The sequence below is a fragment of the Malurus melanocephalus genome, unplaced genomic scaffold, assembly GCF_030028575.1.
Source record: "Malurus melanocephalus ecotype Western Australia unplaced genomic scaffold, MMel_1.1 scaffold_386, whole genome shotgun sequence".
Lineage (NCBI taxonomy): Eukaryota > Metazoa > Chordata > Aves > Passeriformes > Maluridae > Malurus > Malurus melanocephalus.
Window position 1 is genome coordinate 644,426 of NW_026623618.1, and position 17,947 is coordinate 662,372.

At 41.1% G+C, this 17,947-nt stretch overlaps 1 protein-coding gene across 3 annotated transcripts in view; it reads right to left on the minus strand.

The window, feature by feature from the left end:
* Nucleotides 1-17,947, minus strand: part of NPNT (nephronectin) — a 47,992-nt gene that overhangs the window by 10,816 nt on the left and 19,229 nt on the right. For 2 of the 3 annotated variants that reach the window (XM_057379081.1, XM_057379080.1), the window contains 5 exons: nt 13,558-13,677; nt 12,614-12,733; nt 8,801-8,935; nt 7,547-7,669; nt 5,241-5,654 (listed from right to left, as the gene is read on the minus strand). In XM_057379081.1, coding sequence (XP_057235064.1) covers nt 5,241-5,654; nt 7,547-7,669; nt 8,801-8,935; nt 12,614-12,733; nt 13,558-13,677 — 912 coding nt within the window. The remainder of the gene's footprint in view (nt 1-5,240; nt 5,655-7,546; nt 7,670-8,800; nt 8,936-12,613; nt 12,734-13,557; nt 13,678-17,947) is intronic. The other variant, XM_057379082.1, reaches the window with a different exon arrangement.

Sequence of the window (17,947 nt, forward strand, 5' to 3'; positions counted from 1 at the left end):
TGTTCAGACACCCACAGTGTCCAGGATATGTTTCYTAAAACTACAGATCCAAATTCTGCAGTAAGAATTATTTCAGGAAGGGCTTTCACGGTAGCACTCTCTCCAGTACTGTTCACATATAAGAAGAGATACAACAGTGACAGCATGCCACCACTCTGAAGTTCAACCTTGCAATTACAGGGCTCATTAAGATTTACTGAAATCAAGCATCTTGGAATTTCTCTTTGCAGGAGGTTTTCTGCAAAGTAACCTGCCTGCTTTTCTATGGACATCCATTCAGGAGGTGCAGAGTGCCAGCTGAGTTTCAGGGAAACACAGCTAAAACAAGGAGTCTACAGAAGCTTGCACATCAGATCTGCTGACAAAACTAGCTGGAAGAGTGAGGGTGGGACCTGTAAGACTCCTAGATGTTATGATTAAACTCCAGAATACCAATAGGAAAAAAGCACCTACCTTAAATGCTTAAACATGAAGACAAATACATTTTAAAGAGTGCCAGAGCACTAAAGACAAATTAAATGCTATTGTAAAATAATGCTACTCTAATGATATCAAGGAATAACAACCCCACCATTCTTTGCYTTTATTACTTCCCATTTTTCAACAGCTTCAAGATCACAAAACTGCACTTACAGCACTAAGGACTTTTCAGTCACTGAAAGGAAGAAAAGAAAGAATCAAGTTTTAATCCAATCTTTACAATTTTAATAGCTGTTATGAGAAACATTTCCTAATTACAATGTTTTCAGCTCCACTAAGGGCTAAGAAGGAAAACCGCTGAACTGTCTTTTAACACAGATAAGGGGTTTTGTTCTTGCTCTGTTGATATCTAGTATTTTCCTTTAAGTTTATGGTTTTACTGCTTATCATCCAGATCCCAATGGYAGCAGAAATTCATAGTTTTATTGAGAAGTTTATCCTCTTTGTTAGACTCTTATATCTAGACAAGTTTCCTCTGCAYTTCACTGTAGTTTGTATCAGTCCTGAAATAGTTAAATATTAAGCTATCACTGCATTCCTCTCTCATTGCCATTCCCCCCATATCCATATCAGGAGAAGATTATCCTTGGTGCCAGATTCCACTGTCTGCATCTGACTAAGTGGTTCAAAGGCCAAGTGTAGGAATTCCATTTCAAAAAATACTAATTTTTTGTTCTCTAAAAAAGCAGCTCCCCAAAGTCACTCCAGGCACTTACAGAAAAYGAGTAAAGCATCTAAAGAAAAGCAACAACCCAGTACGTTTCAAAAACTGCAAAGGCATTTAAGTAACATTATCAGCATTTTTATCATTTGTGCTCATGGTCACTGCAGACAATTTCAGAGCAAGACAAGAACAGAGCAATTCCACTGATCCTCAGCTCACTTCAAGCAAAGCAGCACATTCGAGAGAACTCTGAAGTGAAAGCCTAGGTCAAGTTTACTCAGTGCATGGATGAGCAGGTCAAATAACGACTAASGGAGAAAACAGGGGGCAAGGAGTCACCAAGGTGGCCCAGGAAAAGGATAACTGACAAAAAATTAGAATTTGAGAGATGCTTGCAGAAAACAAAAAGTACATTTGCCCCAGCAGATTTCTACTCCCAATATGGACCAATCCTAAAGCACCAGGATTTGAAGGATTTGGTTCAGTACACCAGGACACCTGTGCAGCAGCCAGTGGCCCCTTTGCCACAGACTGCCTGAYGAAAGTTGCATTTCGAGGCAACTCTGATGGCAGAGCACAGCACTGCTGCTTTCTCCAAGCCTGTCTGAGGCTTCAGAGCCCCACGGGGGGAAAAGGAAATGTCCATGTATCACATGATAACCTARCTGAAAACAACCTTAAACAGTGAGGTCCTCAGCAGATGCTAATGGCTGGAAGACCAGAMCTGCCAGTGGTTGCTGGGCACAGTCTCTCTGTGACGGGTTTTGCCCATCCCTGTGTGATAAAACACTGCCTTTTGTGACTCTTTGGAACACAACAACCCTTGGGAGACACAGAAGGAAGCAGCCACCTAAGATGACACAAATTATTCTGAAGACTTAATAAAACTGAAGTCAAATCCTAYTTCATCACCTGAGCGGATCTAGTATCGATTTTCTCCTCTGTTTTCYAAGAAAATGAGTTAGAAGACTATCAGTTGCTGCCTGTATTCTCTAGGGGGAAACAAATAAAGGCAGCAAGAGCRAGGTTTTTTCTTCTCTTTCCAGGCAGGCATATGGGGACCACAGTGCAAATTCATTTTTGAGAACTGGCTTCTTTGCTGCTTTAACTGGAGAAGGAGTTGATGTGGAGAAATGAATCTAAAGAAGATCAGTATAAGCCAAAAAACTTAGCTAATATCCACAACTCAGGAATATTGCGAAGATGTCTGATGCAGGTGGGAATAAAATAACAACAGCTTTAAAGAAGCTGAAGGAAATATTTCAAAACTCCCCTTCCCTGAGGAAATACAGAGGCAAGTGAAGAGTCCACGAATGTTTTTGGAGGTGGGGAGGGTTTGGCACATCCACATAGCAAGTCTAAAGAAGCAGCTAAGAAGCAAGTCAAAGGTTAGCTAAATGTTACAAGTTATTCCAGTTTGAAATCCCATAGTGTCTCAACGCCAGGGCTGTTTAACGGTGTGCCTGGCTGTGAGGAATGGTTTTGGGAGGCACTGGCTTACACCTGGTGGGAGCACTGCAGTTCTGAGCTCACATTGAGTAGGTGCAGCCAAACAGAGTCTGGCACTGCTCTCCCATGGGCCTGGAGCAGGGGCAGGGCTGGCCATCAGGAATCTGATGCTCAACCCACCCTGCAAACTCCATCTGTAAGCCAATGTGAAAGGCATCTCAGCTAATGCACTTCACCTCGCATTTGCCATTGGCCAAGAGCACTCCTGCAGCCAGGTCTGTCTGCAGCCCAGCCATGCCCAGGAATGCAGCTCATGGCATAATGCTCCCATGCTGCTGAACCCCTGGTGTGATAGCATCTGGGGATGTACAAATATCTCTGTATTATCCTTACAAGGGCAGTAGTGAGGAGAGGCAGAGCCATGCTCTGTGCATTAATGCATGTGGCTAGAACTTTCCTACCAGCTTTTCTAAACATCCCACATGAGGAAATGTAACTTCTCCTCTTCCCCACAAACTCCTACAGGTGAAGAAACACTTTACAAGCAATGCTTTCTTAGAGAAAGGAGCACATTCTTCTCAAACAGAACTGTTCTGCACTTGACTGTGGGTTTCAGATCCTTAACAAATGCTTTTGTGCACTCCCTACACAAATGCTTCTGGACAAAGAGAAGGCAGGAGGTGACCACTACTCAGATACTTCTAAAGTATCCAGAAGAGAAAAGAGGGGAAAAAACAGCAGGAAGTTGTGTGGAAAGGAAAGAAAATGGTAAGAGAGAGGAGTGAAAAAGACACCACCTTCATTAAGGCTCACACCACCAGCATCACCTGGAGCACAAGTGGAGTATGCTTTCAGTCACACAGTTATGTCACACATATATGTATATCAAGTATATCTCTTGCAGGGAATCAAAAAGCATTTTATGGGATTGAAGACAGACATCTGCTGACTTGATCTGAGGACTATCTGTCCCTGTATTACCTGCTGAGGSCAGGAACAGCTGCTGGTGCTTGACCAGTGTCAGTCCTGCTGTGCTGTGCACTGCAGCATTGGAAGCTGTGTCTGTGCATGACAAACCCCAGAGGGTGGCAGCTGACCTAAACCAATACTTAATAAACACTTCGCAAGGATCCTGTGTTTGTTACATGTACCAGAATGTAAGATGAAGTCAGACCAAGCCACACTTAAATAGCTTTTACATTCCTACTTTCCAAACTCCTATATCTGAAAAAATATGTATTGTAAGCATTAGCTTCAAAACCCSGCCTCTAGGGACAATGCAGAAAGACTAATTGTAAATAATAAGCTTTACAAAGAGGATTGTTATGAGTTCATGAAAATAGCAGAAAACCATCCCCCTGCTTTAGAATTCCAGAGAACACTTGCAACATGAGATACCTGGGAAGCACAAAGCTGGAGCCTACAACGATTTCCACAAATCTGTATTTTTGATTATTGGCTCCCATTATATTAAGCTTTGTTAAGTCTTTACTGTATTTCCTTTTARAATTTCACTTGAAATATATTTTTGTGTTTTTAATGGAATATGAAGGCAAAAGTAYAGTCTACCAAGCAGTACCAGGATTTGTCTTCCAAACTTTGTCAGCTTCTCTCTCCATTTTCAATTCATCTGTCTAAAACAGATAAAATGTAACAGGGAAAACTCTTTTACAAGGAACAAAATATTACACTGTGTAATGATCTACACCAACAAAGCCCAAGAAACTACCCCACAGATGCCAAAGAAACCAGAAAAAAAACCTCCCACGTTGCTTGTGCACCTGCTCTGAGACAGCAAACTTTTCCTCCTACTACATTGCTTCAGCAGCTCTACTGTACGAAAGCTGAAGGAGAAAAGTTGATCCAACACACCCTGCCTGTCTCTAAAATTAGCCGYAGAACTAAAGATGAAATCGGGTGTTGAGTATTTCTTGGCAGATAMGCACAGCTCTGTAAGTGCCAGTAATGTCTTCTGTGGTATGCACTCAAGCTGGCAACAATGGTGCTGCAGATTTCAGAGGGGCTTTTAAAATTACAAGTGCTCATGCTATGAGAATCTTTACTATCTTCAGCTTTTCATGTAGCCCTTTCCACAGAGACATCCATAAAATTAGCCTCTATGCTATTTTTATGCATTTTTCCCATTGTTTAGTCATGAACATCTGAGACTATTTGAACCCATACAAAATAGGTCACATAGACTTTAAGTAATTAGACATGATACCATTCCTTTACCATTCTTAAAGCTGTAGTCATACTTTAAAGAGTGGCTCTCAACTCTCTGAATTTGAATCCATTAACTAGTTTGAGTTATGTTGCACTTCAATACTTTCCAAAAAAATGTCTTCCGTTTCCCTAAAACCTGCATCTGAAAGCATGATTAAGTACTCCTACAGGACATATACACAATTTCAGGGGTGAAAAATACAAACACATTTTCTGAGTAATTGATTCAAAACTTCCATGCCAAATTTTTGTTAGGTAATAAAATCAACTGTTTGTGCAGCTTTGCCACATGACTATTTTCAGTTTAATTCCTCTGTTCTCAATGGTACAATGCTCCAAAAAACCCAAACAGTACAATGCATGCTTTCACCTCACTGGATCTACAGCTTTGAAAAATGAAAGCATACGGAAAATGACTTACTGAACACATCTCCTCGGGGCTTCTGGGGTTCAGGCTGGATCCTGTTGTCATCTATAATTCCTTGGGAAGATGTCGTTTCGACGGGAACGTACGAAGGCTCTTCAGTTGTTACCAGAGGAGTTGTTTGTGGTGGTAGCGTAGGTCTTATTGTAGGCTGAGGTGGTGTTGGAGGTGGAAGCTTCGTCACCGGTGTTGTGACCAGCCTTGTCACTGGCACGTACCTTGTGGTTGGCTTTGGTGTCAGCTGAGGCGTTGTCCTGGGTGCAGGCTGAGTTGGCCTGGGTGTAGGAGGAGCTGTTGGCCGGGTTGTTGGCCCAGGTGCTGGCTGAGTCATTGGCGCGGGTGCTGGCCGAGTTGTTGGCCGAGTTGTTGGCACGGGTGTCGGCCAAGTCGTCGGCCTGGTCGCCGGCTTTTCTGTAACAAAAGCAAGTACATGGGGTGGTCAGAGGGGCTGTGCCTCCAACATCAACAATCCTACTGGTTATACCACTGCCTCCATCAGGGAGAGTGCAGAGCCCTTGGATATGTGGTATGGACCAGATGGTTCAACCATAACAGGAATAACTGCAGAGAGAATCCAAACAGGACCAAAACGGACATCTCAGCCTCTCACTCCAAAAACRTAACCATTATGACACAGAGAGACTTGGATGAAATATTTTTTCTTCCTCCCAAGGTTTCCACTAGTTAGAAACATACTTTAGCATCAGCATCACTAAAYGATCACATCTCTTGAGATTGAACTTAGCATTGCAGCGGTTTAGAGATAATTTAGAATGACCGAAGGCCAAGATGCTTCCATCCCACCTCCTCCCAAGCATCAAGTCTCTTTCAGAGTTGGTAAAACTTACCCAAAAGCACTGCTGGTTAAAAAAAATATGGGCAGGAAGCCATGGGTGAAGCAGYTCTCTGAAGAGGACAGGTCCATAATCAGGAGTGGGAGCCAATTTAGTAAGACCCCAACATTACGACCACTTTGCTCACAGGTAGGCAGATACCTCTGCTTTAGAGATTTCTTTCAGACCTATCCTGAATTCTTCTCCTTGTCAATAAGCAGTGAGCATTTTAGAGATTGAACCTAAGCCAGCCCTCATTTAGAWCTTTACCCTTGCAAAACACCAGGAAACTAAGTAAATGACATTTTTKTCAGCCTTCACAAAAATTAGGTGGGGGACTGAGCACCACCTTCACCACAGTGACAGTGCCCRCAGTACCATGTCCTCCAATGTTTCRTAAGGAAAGGACAACAAATTTTAACTTGGTTTCACAAGGAGAGTTTCTGCAGACATGAAACATAAGAATATCTGTTTTGTTATTTACAATGTTCTATTTGCTAATAAGCCTTTTATATCTCACTGGAGATCTTGAAAGGCTCAGTAAGAACTCGAGTCACATATTTTGTGTACAAGTGTTTGAAGTACAACACAGTTAAAATGAAGAACTACTGTTTGTTAAACAGCAAATTGTTTGATGCTAGCAGGTGAAAAGGTTTTCCCTCTGGCCACTTGTTTATTACTATCCCTTTGAATACCCTGCAGTTTCAACATTATAGTCAATTAAAATACAAAATGCCCCTCAGGACTATGTCCCAGTAACATGTGAAATGTGCCCACATATAATTGCAAGCACTCAGGTTGTGAAAGAACACCTTTTATCATGACAGCTACAGCCAAAGGAAAACAATGGTACTGCTCTTTAAAGAGATCAGTGAGTCACCAAAGAACAGATCCCACAAAGGAAAGGAGGATCAAAAAGATCCAGCAGATGTCATAGAGCTGTGGGATGTCAAATATGGGGAGCTCAAACAGCYTATTCTGTACCAAGGGGGTGGCTGCATCTCCCCAGAGAAAGGAGGCCAAGGGAATTTTCCAACAGCAAATCATTCCAGAGAAATGCCCCTCTTGGCTTTGCTCACAYCTGGGAAGCAGCAGGCAGTGGATGGGGTGAGCTGCTGAAATGGGCCAGTGTGGAGTGTACAAAACAGAGTATGAGTAATAGGCACTGTTTGATCAGACATACCCTGCTTACTCAGTTGCTCTCATCCTGAAGTAATCTCTAGAATCAGGCTGTGAATAGGGAGAGGTGAATTTCTTTCTAATTATGAAAACGTCTCAGGGAAAGATATTTTTACTGAGGCACTGTAAGGCCTAGAAAACTCCAGCTACATTCCCAAGCTCCTTATTTAGTATTAAAAATACTAAAGAGAAAGTTAAGAGAAACTGAGCCTGATAATGATGTACCTTAAAGTTTACAAAATGTGACACACAAGCTTTCAGAACCTCTGGATTAAAAGGAGCATTACATACGTATGCAGTTTGTTCCATTGTCTCTGTATCCTTCTTTACATTTGCATTTGTAGGATCCTGGAGTATTGTAGCAGTGTGAAAAACTACCACACTGATGGTGGCCAAGGGAACACTCATCTATATCTGCAACATAAATTTACATTAAAATAATCATTTGCTTCACAGAAACCCAGCTTTCCGCTTATCCCTGCAAAAAACACAAACCTTATTACAATTTTGAGTATTTTAAAAAATAATAATAAAACTGAATTGCCAGTGTGAAAAGGAAAATAGACAGTCACAAAACAATAGGTACATGTTTACTCTAATAAAAACATTAGGGTAAATAGGGACTATTGGGCAACTCTGGTATTACTCAGCTTATACCTTAGCATCAGCTTCCAACATGCCATGGGCAGATTGCAATTGAGATCACTAAGATCACAATTTTAGCAGCCACTTCTTAGAGGTGACAGAATAAGAAAAAAACAGAGTGAATGCAGCAATATGCAGGTTCTTAATCACACAGATATTCAAATGRTTTTCCTTCATAAATGCTTCTTATATTATAAATCTGCACAGATGTTTCTACATCAAGTAGAAACTGCTGGAAACCTTTCACATGGCATATCCACATTTACTGTCAAGTAATGCAAGCAAAAATCTCAAAATTCCAGTGCTCTGAATACAAATTTCTCTGAGACACTGTGAAACTAATGCAGAGAGACCCGGGAATATCTTTGTTGAAGGGCATATCCCAGCTGCATTCCAGTCTCATGTCCAGACAAAAGCAGGTTATTTCCCAACCCCTGCCTTTTCTCCACCTGTCTTCAGGGGAAGGAAAGTTGGGCAGTCAGGGTAGGGAGGAGCTGGGGTGTGCACATTTTCTTATCTTGGATCTTGGGGCAGGCTATGGAGCACGCCAGTGTTACAGCTCAGACACAGCCTATGCTCACACACTGCTCCAAGCCTACAACTGCCACTGACTGAACGCCGCAGGTAAAAAGGCTTTGGAAAGGAATTCCTGGGGTCATCAGCTCTGCTCTCCCTGCTAGCTTYCACACAAGAACCAGCTACAAGAATCTGGGTCAAACTTATGCCTTCTCTTTCATAGTCCATTTCTACAATCCACCCTTTCTTAAAATACTCATGCAATGTAAAACAACCTTCTTCAGCATTTCAGCCATAATAAAAAAACATTGCTCTTTGAACCATTAATATAAGTTTAGAAAATGCAGCTCTATTACATGCATGTAAGAAATAGCTTGTTATTACCATGACACTGGTATTTGCCTCCGATGTACATCAGATCAAAGCCTTTATGACACCTGCAAATGTAGCTCCCAAAAGTATTGACACAGTGCCTAAACCGTGGACAGAGAACTCTYCCAGTAGCACATTCATCAATATCTGTGGAAACAAAGGAACTGTATTAGTTAAAACACAATGTTCGCTGTCTAAACGAAACTGGTTTGACACAATGGAAAGCTAAAGAAGAGCCAAAGTATTTTTCATAAGGTCCCCTGTTCAGTCAGCAGTAATACCTGAGCACTTGTTCTGGCTGTGCCCTCTCAGTTCAGCTCTGGGTCACAGGCAGACACCCAGGGAGCAGCCAATGCTCACCCACAGCTGCTCTCCCTGCCTGGGAAGCTCTCAGACCGGGTCAGGCTGACACACAAAAGCTGCTTGTGCTACCACTCACTCTGCAGTCTTTGGACACCGGGCTGAGGCTGCTTAATGCTCAAACACTAACTCTCCGCTGAGGTGGAAGCCTCCCGTGCATGGCTGCTTCTGACGAGTGGCTCCTCACGTTTGCTGGTTATCTGCAGGGCACAGTTCAAGCCTTTGCTCTGCAGCTCTATCAGGCTCTTGATCTCTGGGAAAGCAAGATTTTGCTCTCCACGCAGTTCTTTTCCCAAAAGGAGCACTTCAGCTGCCGATGTCAAGAGCGCAAAACAAAGCCGAGTGATTGATGCCCCGCTGCTCTCATGAAAGAGCCCTGAACAAGGCAGAGCCTCTTCCAATGTGCAGGAAAAATGTTTCCACAGGGCTGCTGGTTAGTTAGGGCAGCTACCTGAGGTGGGGGAGATGAAGCTTCAGCCTCTCCAAGCTGTGCTYCCACAGCCAAGAGAAGTGACCTAAAGCCTTGAATTACTGACTGGATGGGTTGTCCCAGTARCTCCTGCTGGCACTGTCCCACTCTGTGCAAAGAATTACTGAGGACAGCAGGGATTGAACCCCTGTGCTCCCACACTCCTGGCCCATTAGACTGCTCTCTTKCCATCCACAGCACTGCTGGAATCATGTAGCAAAGGCTTCTCATTGAAAGATAAATAAGACAAATACTGGGCACAGCTCCACATGCCTGAACCTTCCAAGAAATCTGTCTCTTTATTTGCACTTATTGTTAACATTTTAGGCTTCGAGTATGTTACAAAGTTTTATAAAATCTAAGTTTCAGACTCTCGATTATATGAGTTAGTTGTGCTCTTTGTTGGTTTTGGTTGGGATTTTCTAATCTTTAAACCACAACTTCAAAAAGTAATTCAGTAAGAAGATTAGCCATTGAATAAACCTCATCATAGCATGGATTATGATTTTTAAAAACCTAATGTAGTGTGTCCTGCTTTTTCCTCTGTAGATATTCCTATTCACCTTGTTTTCAAATTCACATAAGGTAAAAATTATGTTAAATTGTGACAGCAGTGTATTGGTAGGAAGTTTCATGTCCTAAAGATACAGGGCTGAACTGCTAATCAATACACTGTTGAAAACTGATAAAAAAAATGGAAAAATGCAACAATCTTCCACGTGCATATAATGATAAGTATCTTGGTGCTCATTACTGAGGGGAAAACCACTTTTTGATCAGTAGCCACAAGAAGATATGCAAGTGCTTGTGATTAGTTTCCTGCAGCTCTCAGACAGTGCTGCGACTGTGGCTTCTTTCAAGTCGATTCACACCTGGACCCAAAGGTGTGGGCTCTTTGCCTGCTGCAACACGCTGTGCTTCATACCTGCTTCCTGTGAAAAGCAGGGCACTGAGGGGCGATTTGTATTCTCACTTCAGCACCAGGGAGCTGCTCCAAAGGCACGTCTGGGAGTGTGATGGTCAGCACCTAATGAGTGTGATGGTCAGTGTCCACCACAGAAGCAGAATTATAGCCTTGCTTCTCTCAATGCTGCAAGTATGACCACATTATCAACTCAAGCACAAAGTAACTGTGAGACTGTTTTAAAAATAGTATGGTTTTTAAGTTTACAAGKCCAYATTTTGAGGTTTCTAAACACACACRCAAAAARGGGAAAGAATTMAYTTTAYAGTGAGAAATCATTATTTTCAGCCCYCAAATAATTTCAGACCTTTTGAAGCTGAGCTGTGTATATGGCTAATTTCATCAAAGAAAATCCCAATCCAAAAACCTGGCAATGCTGAATGATTGATYGRTTCAGGAGTCATTAATCAATTAATKAGCTGTTTAATCCACATTTTCAATGRTTTTCGCACTTTGCTGAATCTTCTTTTCACTTTGTTGCCATTTAGTTTAGATGATCTACCTTTAWAGCCAAGTTGGTGGCTCTTTACTGATTGTCTGGAAGGAACATTTTAAAGAAGAGAATGATCAGCAAGTGTTAAACTAAGAATAGAATAATGCCTAGAGGAATTTCCACCTGTGCTAAAAATAAGCATTGCATTCCCAGCTGTCTTTCAAACTTTTCCCAAACAAGGATTTCATGAGCTGCAGCCAATGCACAATTTTTTACCATCATCTACACTTCTATTTGTACTGCAGCATTATTCAGGCCCTTGCTGGAGCCAGCAACCTCCCCAACAGTGATGGGCTTGCACAAACATAAGGAAAAAGCGCATCTCTAGTTCCAAGTAATTTCCATTCTTTGAGGTATTTAATGCAACTCAAACTTGATAGAGACATAGCACAGAAAGGGTCAAAAATGTCACAATCACTTCTCACCAAAAAAAGGGAGAACATTATGTTACKATGTGGGAAGAACAGACATGCCTTCTTGTAACTATTTTCTCTGTATTGTAAACGGTTGCTCTGACATTTCTGTTGAAATTTTAGAAATAGGTTATGAGATCATTCTGAATGATGCACGCCCAACTAAAAAGTGGGTACACAGCTCTTTGCCTTCCTGGGGGAAAAAAGTGTTTTTTTGAAACGTGTACTGAAGAACTCAAAGAGCTTCATAGGACTGGTTTGAGTGTTAGCCTTTGGCATTAAAGTACACTTTGTTTATTTCAAAGTATGACTTTGTCAGAATAGAAAAATGCATACTAMGAGAATGTTGCAAGCATTTTTTTCTAGCAAATTTCTCTTCTCGGTAAAACTTTCTTGATTTTGTACTTAGAATCACTCCGCTCACTATGGCATGGCACAAGTATCTTCCAAAGATCTCTCTCCCATAATGTCCCCAACCTAATCCCTTCAGCAGGTAACAATGGTGAGTTTTTTTCTCCTGCTCTTTTCCATACACAGATATGCTAATTGTGCACTTCAGAAATCCTCAGACTTAGTGTGGAGCCTGCTCTTCACATCAGAAGATCWAGAGTCTGTCCCTTTCYCTGACAACAAATTCTTGGTCAGCAKGGGYCAGGCACTTGGARAACAGCCATCCCTGGGAACAGTMAAGATACCCAAATGGATRATTAGGATCCYYATTTTCKTACATTCTTCCACTGCAAGTGCTGTTATTGGTTATGGAATTGTAGTACTTCACAAAATACAGACAATAAAATCACTGGAGTGTCATATCCACTCAGGATGTATAGTTAATGACTAATGAAATCACACATCACACTGTTCTTCAGACCACAGTAGAGCCTGATTAACCATAAGCACCTTTTCCATGTTCACAAACGTGGGAACAAAACATTTCACTTTTATACTCTGAGTTCTTTTGTTTATTTTATCCTGGAGTTTTCACAGTAGGGAAGAAAGAGCAATTCCCATTATTAACAACTTCAAACTGCTTGTTCAATGCATCCTAAGGGTATAAACTCTCTCGAACTGCATTCTGTGTAAGGATAAAAGCATTTTGGAGAAAAAAAAAAATTAAGCTACCTACCTACACAAGTCCTGCCATCAGGCCCAAGCTGCAGCCCTGGAGAAGGACAGCGGCAGCGCACTTCCCCTTTGAGCACGTCACAGCCGTACTGACAGTTTGCCATCAGGCAAGAAAGGGCATCTGAAGAAAAACAATTGACCATATTCAGACAAAGACACTGATCAGTACAAGAAAATTACTGAAAACTTCCAAGAACTAAGATGTCACACTTTTATGATAAAAGTGGGAAAATGCTGGTTGGGTTTGACTGGTGTTCTTTAAAGAGCAAATACATCTGCTAGCAAAATTTTTCTTTTCACAAACTACATCTCTATGAAAAAAAAAAAAAAAGGAAAAGAGAGAAAACCACCACAGTCATAGTTAAGTTGTGTTGTAGAATGCAGTCCCCAGAATATAAAACTAGTATGTACTACAGACCCTGGTGGACAGTACTGCCATTTAAAAAATGGGGCATCTCTAATTAAAGGTAACTTCTCTCACCTTCCCTCTGCACAAACATTCMGAACAACTGCTTTTATGAGAGCAARTAGGAACTTGATCTCCAGAGAGATATCACTACAATTTTTTATACCAGTCAAACAGCCAACATCTGCAGTGTTAAAGATTTTACATTTGTAAGGCCATAAAGCAGCAGAACTGCAGGTGTCTTGCAATGAAAACTGCAAGCACTTGCCCTCCTAGCCCAATTAGCAGTGATTTACAGCACTGAAGAATGCTTTGGGGGAAACTTATAATAAAACTAATAAAATCAAAACAATTGCTCTCGTTTTTTTCAGCCTAATTTAACTAGAAAGAAAAAGCAGCTCATCTTGGGCAGCTGCCTAATTTCCAGCAAGATTAATCGTTTACTTTGGGACTCATCTTCCTTTCCTAGAGGTTCCCAGGGAAATTTGCTCAGGGATATTGAGAAGCTGGAAAAGAGCAAGCAGCAAGGCTGGCCATACTTGAGCAGGTTCCATCTGGCATAAGCATGTAGCCGTTCAGGCAGTAGCACTTGTAGCTGCCGAAGGTGTTCATACACCGGTGCTTGCACGGCCGCGGCTTGAGCCCGCACTCATTCAGATCTGAAACGAAGGGCACAAAGAAGAGGATGGGAAAAGAAAACAAAGCATGCGTGGCAAAACTGCCAGTTCAAGCTGCAGGAGAAGGGAGGAGAAATATGGCAATTAGCTTTTTATATGMAGTTTGGCTAATAGCAAGTGTCCAGAACAGCCTGCACGAAGCGCTGTTCATCCCTCTGGCCAAGTAGCTTATTWTGCTTGGTTTCATAGATACTTTTTCAAAAATAACAGTTATTAGTATCAGACGAAGTGCCAACAATTTCATTAGGGAACACACAAGCTCAGGCTGCCCACATCTTGCCACTATTAATGTTGTAGCCATGTCCAGGACCAGCCAGCGCTCTGAAGGAGGAGAGAGAAAGCAGACATCACTCTGCAATCACCATCAGCGATTCTGATAGTGATTCGGTGATTCACTATCATGCTTYGAAATTAGTGGCAAAGAAAGGTAGGAAAGCTGATGATACTACTTTAAAMAATCTCACAGAGAAAATTAATTCCTTATCATCTAGAAAATACTGAAAAACAGTATCTGACATCAGCTATATGTGTCAAGGACTATCCGTGAGGGCTAGCATTTCAGATTTMCAATTTAATAGAGAATTCATGACTTGAACTGAAAACATTCAGCTTACAAYTTCCTATTAGTAGACAGAACTTCAAACAAGAAGTAGATGGAATGATTTCCTTCAGAATTTTCTCCCAAGAATGTGTTRATTTTATCTGAGTAAATCAGAATAATTTGCTATTTATTATTATTGTTTGTTATTTGTACAGTGACCAACAAAGATGACAACGAAGATGAAAATAATAAATGTATTCACAAATCCAGCCAGCAAGAACTTCGAACACRGAGTTATCAACCCTCATCTCTAGTATTGCACAATGCTGTCTGGAGGACTGTCACAGACAGAGAATCACYATTTTTTCCAGAAGTTTTCCAAGAGCCATCTCTCAGTATTAAGCACTATCTTATCAAGTACTCCCCAATCCATGTAGCAGGAAAACCTTGAGGCTCCTATCATGAAGTAGATACATATACACACACAGAAGCCACTCCATGAAATGCCAGCTGAGGCGGTGACAGATGCCTTCTATGGACCAGAGGCGAAGGGTCAGGGTGAAGATGCTGAACCAGAAAGGTAAATACAGCTCTGGTTAGAATGAAGTCAGTAATTCATTAAGTGCTTTTCAGACTAAAGCAGAAGACTTAACTGAGTCTAAGTAGTAAGTGGAGTAAATGGAGAAAAGTTACAACCAACCACTGTGGAGCTAAGTTAGACAAAACATTGATTCTAGACAACACCTGGAATTTTMCAAGTTCCCAATGTTTGGATTTTAAATTAATCCTGAAACATTGTAATCACTTAGTTTTATAAAGCAACATTCTTCATCTTACTCTTTTAYGGCAAAATACTTTTAAATGCCATTCTAAAACTGAGAATGAAATTCCCTTTCATTCTGACTAATAAAATCCAGAGCCATCAAGGGAAAAAAATGTATCAGACTATATATCACTGATGTAATCCAAACTCAGCCACAAGGATGCTGCCTGTTATGCCATTGCCGTTCCTGAGAGCTCCTGACAGCATTTATGTGTACCATAAAATCCGCTGTCTTCTGACCTCCTTTGTTTCCATCTTCATGGGATCAGGGAATAGTGAGCATCATGCAGACATGGCACTCCCCAGAACCCTTCCCCTTTCTTCATTTTCCAAGGTCTCCAGAAGAACACCAAGTCTAAGGACAAGAAGACTTCCCGCTCCCCTTTTCCCCAAGAGGGTAGTGGTAAGAGATACAATTTTCCATTTCTTCCCGTGTAAGGCTGAACAAGATGTTTCCAGGAAACCTGAGAGGGAATATTTGCTCCTCAAGGTGGGGGGGGGGGGGGAAGATAGGTGAGCCTAAACAGGACTTCAGTGAGGAAAGATTGCCAAAATGGCATTCACTTACTTTCAGGTTATGACCACAGACTCAAATTTGAAAATAAGAATTTACAACTCTTCTCAGTTTACCACCTTGCATATAGATTACATTATAAGCCTTAAAACACTCAATCTTTCTGTAGGACTCTGAATTCTACATCATCCCTGATACAAAGTATTCTTAGTACAGAAATAAAAGCTCTGGTAATGACAGACAGCTATTAGTAACACACCATGAGAATAACCTGATATTAAAAGGCATGAACAACTGTATTATGATATCATATCACATGCTTTCTATTTGTGGAATTTTGGCTGAATTATTCCTATTGCCTTTGTTTCCCTATACTTCTTTCTGTGAACAAATGTTGTCAGACTCCTCTGATTYGCATCCCAAGAAGCATACTGAAAGTAAAGTGACTGTGCTTTGAAAAAGTAAAACTTTTGAAGTTTGGCTTCAAAAGTTTGGATGTAACAGAAACCTGAAGTCACAAGACAGCAGGAACAGGGTGCTAGCACAACTACACTTAAACCTAAATCTCATGTGTCATGGGTTTCCACTCATGCCTTTGAATTAGCTTCCCTAGTAAGTGTCCAGAGGTACTGTGAGTGGACTGGGGGAGCACTGGAGCCTTCCTGCCATTTACATACTCTGTGTTTCTTGTTCCTTAAGCAAGGGCTACACTTCAAGAACAGGCTCAGGCAAATGTCAGCAGCCAAAAAAATCAGCCATAGCAAGATACCTCTTGAAGATATGCTGGCTACTTATCACTGGTGTATTTCAACAAACATCTCTAAAGATATCTCAGTATAAACACCTATGCATCAAAAGAGGAAATAAGAAAACAGCAGATGTCACMAAAAAAATTGAGAGCCAAAATGCATAAATCTAAATGGTAATAAAAATAACACTTTTACATTATTTCTCATCTTAATAAAATATTATAAAAATTTCTTTTAGTCACTTATAATCTTACACTGGACTATAAAATATAAAGTGCAACACTGCTAAAAAGTTGAACAAATCCCTTTAATATCTTTGTGGGGATGTCCACTCATTGTTCTGCATTTGAGAATTTAATTGTTCAGCCTTTTAATTTCCCATGCTGCCTACAATCGCACAGCCAATGCAAAACCAGCTTTCCTAATTTCAAAGTAACACAAACAGTAGAGCACATAAAGGCAGACTGGCCATTCTGGCCACTGTGGAAAGCAGGTTTATAACATAAACACAGGCTGCTGATTACAAGTATTTTACTTCTAAAGATTCAAAATGAAAACATAAGKGCAAGGAAAGGACAAGAGCATTACRCTGGCAAACCCAGATGTGAYTCCTTTGACAGCTGCGTCGCACCACACGTGGTTTTAGACTGATTTCAGTGCACACCTAACCATGGGCCACTTATTTCTAGGCAGATTCAACACATTCTGATATCTTCTTTTAATTAGTCTCTGCAGACTTCAGCACTCAGACTTTTCCTGCCTTTTTTTTTTTTGCCTATTACCCAACTTGGATCAAGCAACAGTGAAATCAACTATTCAATTCCACGTTTACCCAACTTCAAAAATAGAAAGCCAAGGACCAGAAACCAAGTACAAAAATTAAACTGTTACCACCACAATCTAAACAGTAGATCAGCTTTCATTTCCAGCAACAGCAATCATACTAACATGTCAAACCCACCAGRGATTTGTATCACCTAAAGAGTTTTGTTCACAGTGCTTAGTTTGATTAATCAACAGCTGCCAAATTCAGCCATTAACAATGCTCATCTTCTATAACTTCCAATGGTATGTAAATCACAGTTTTGTTTTTATCTAACCTGATAAACTATTTCCATCACTATCATTTCACAAAGGAAATAAAAAAGGCAGGCTCTGAAAGAAGAGCAGAGGAAAGAAACAAATCCAAGTGACAACCACRAGTATGGTGGAGAGTCAAAACTTTTCGGAATACAGACACACAACAGCATCGAGGAAATACAACCAATTATGTGCTCTGCAYGCTAATGGTACTGCAGGCTCAGCTTTCACATGCCAGCCATTGATGGGTCGATCAGCCTCCAYCCCCTTTGCAAGAAGTTGCACTCCTGTTTGAAGCTGTGCAGGTAGAAGGATCACAATGACTGAGACACAGGAGCACCTATCCCTTGATGTTACATTTGTTGTATGATGATCCAGAGCAGCGAATACAAGAGCTTCACTGCTCTGACCAAGTGGACTTGTAAAAAGCTACACATCTTTACAGGATGGGGAGAAGGCATAACAAAAATTAGGCAATATACATTACTTCATTTACAAATTAATAAATATACATATATAACAARTGCTGACAAGAATTTCAAGTA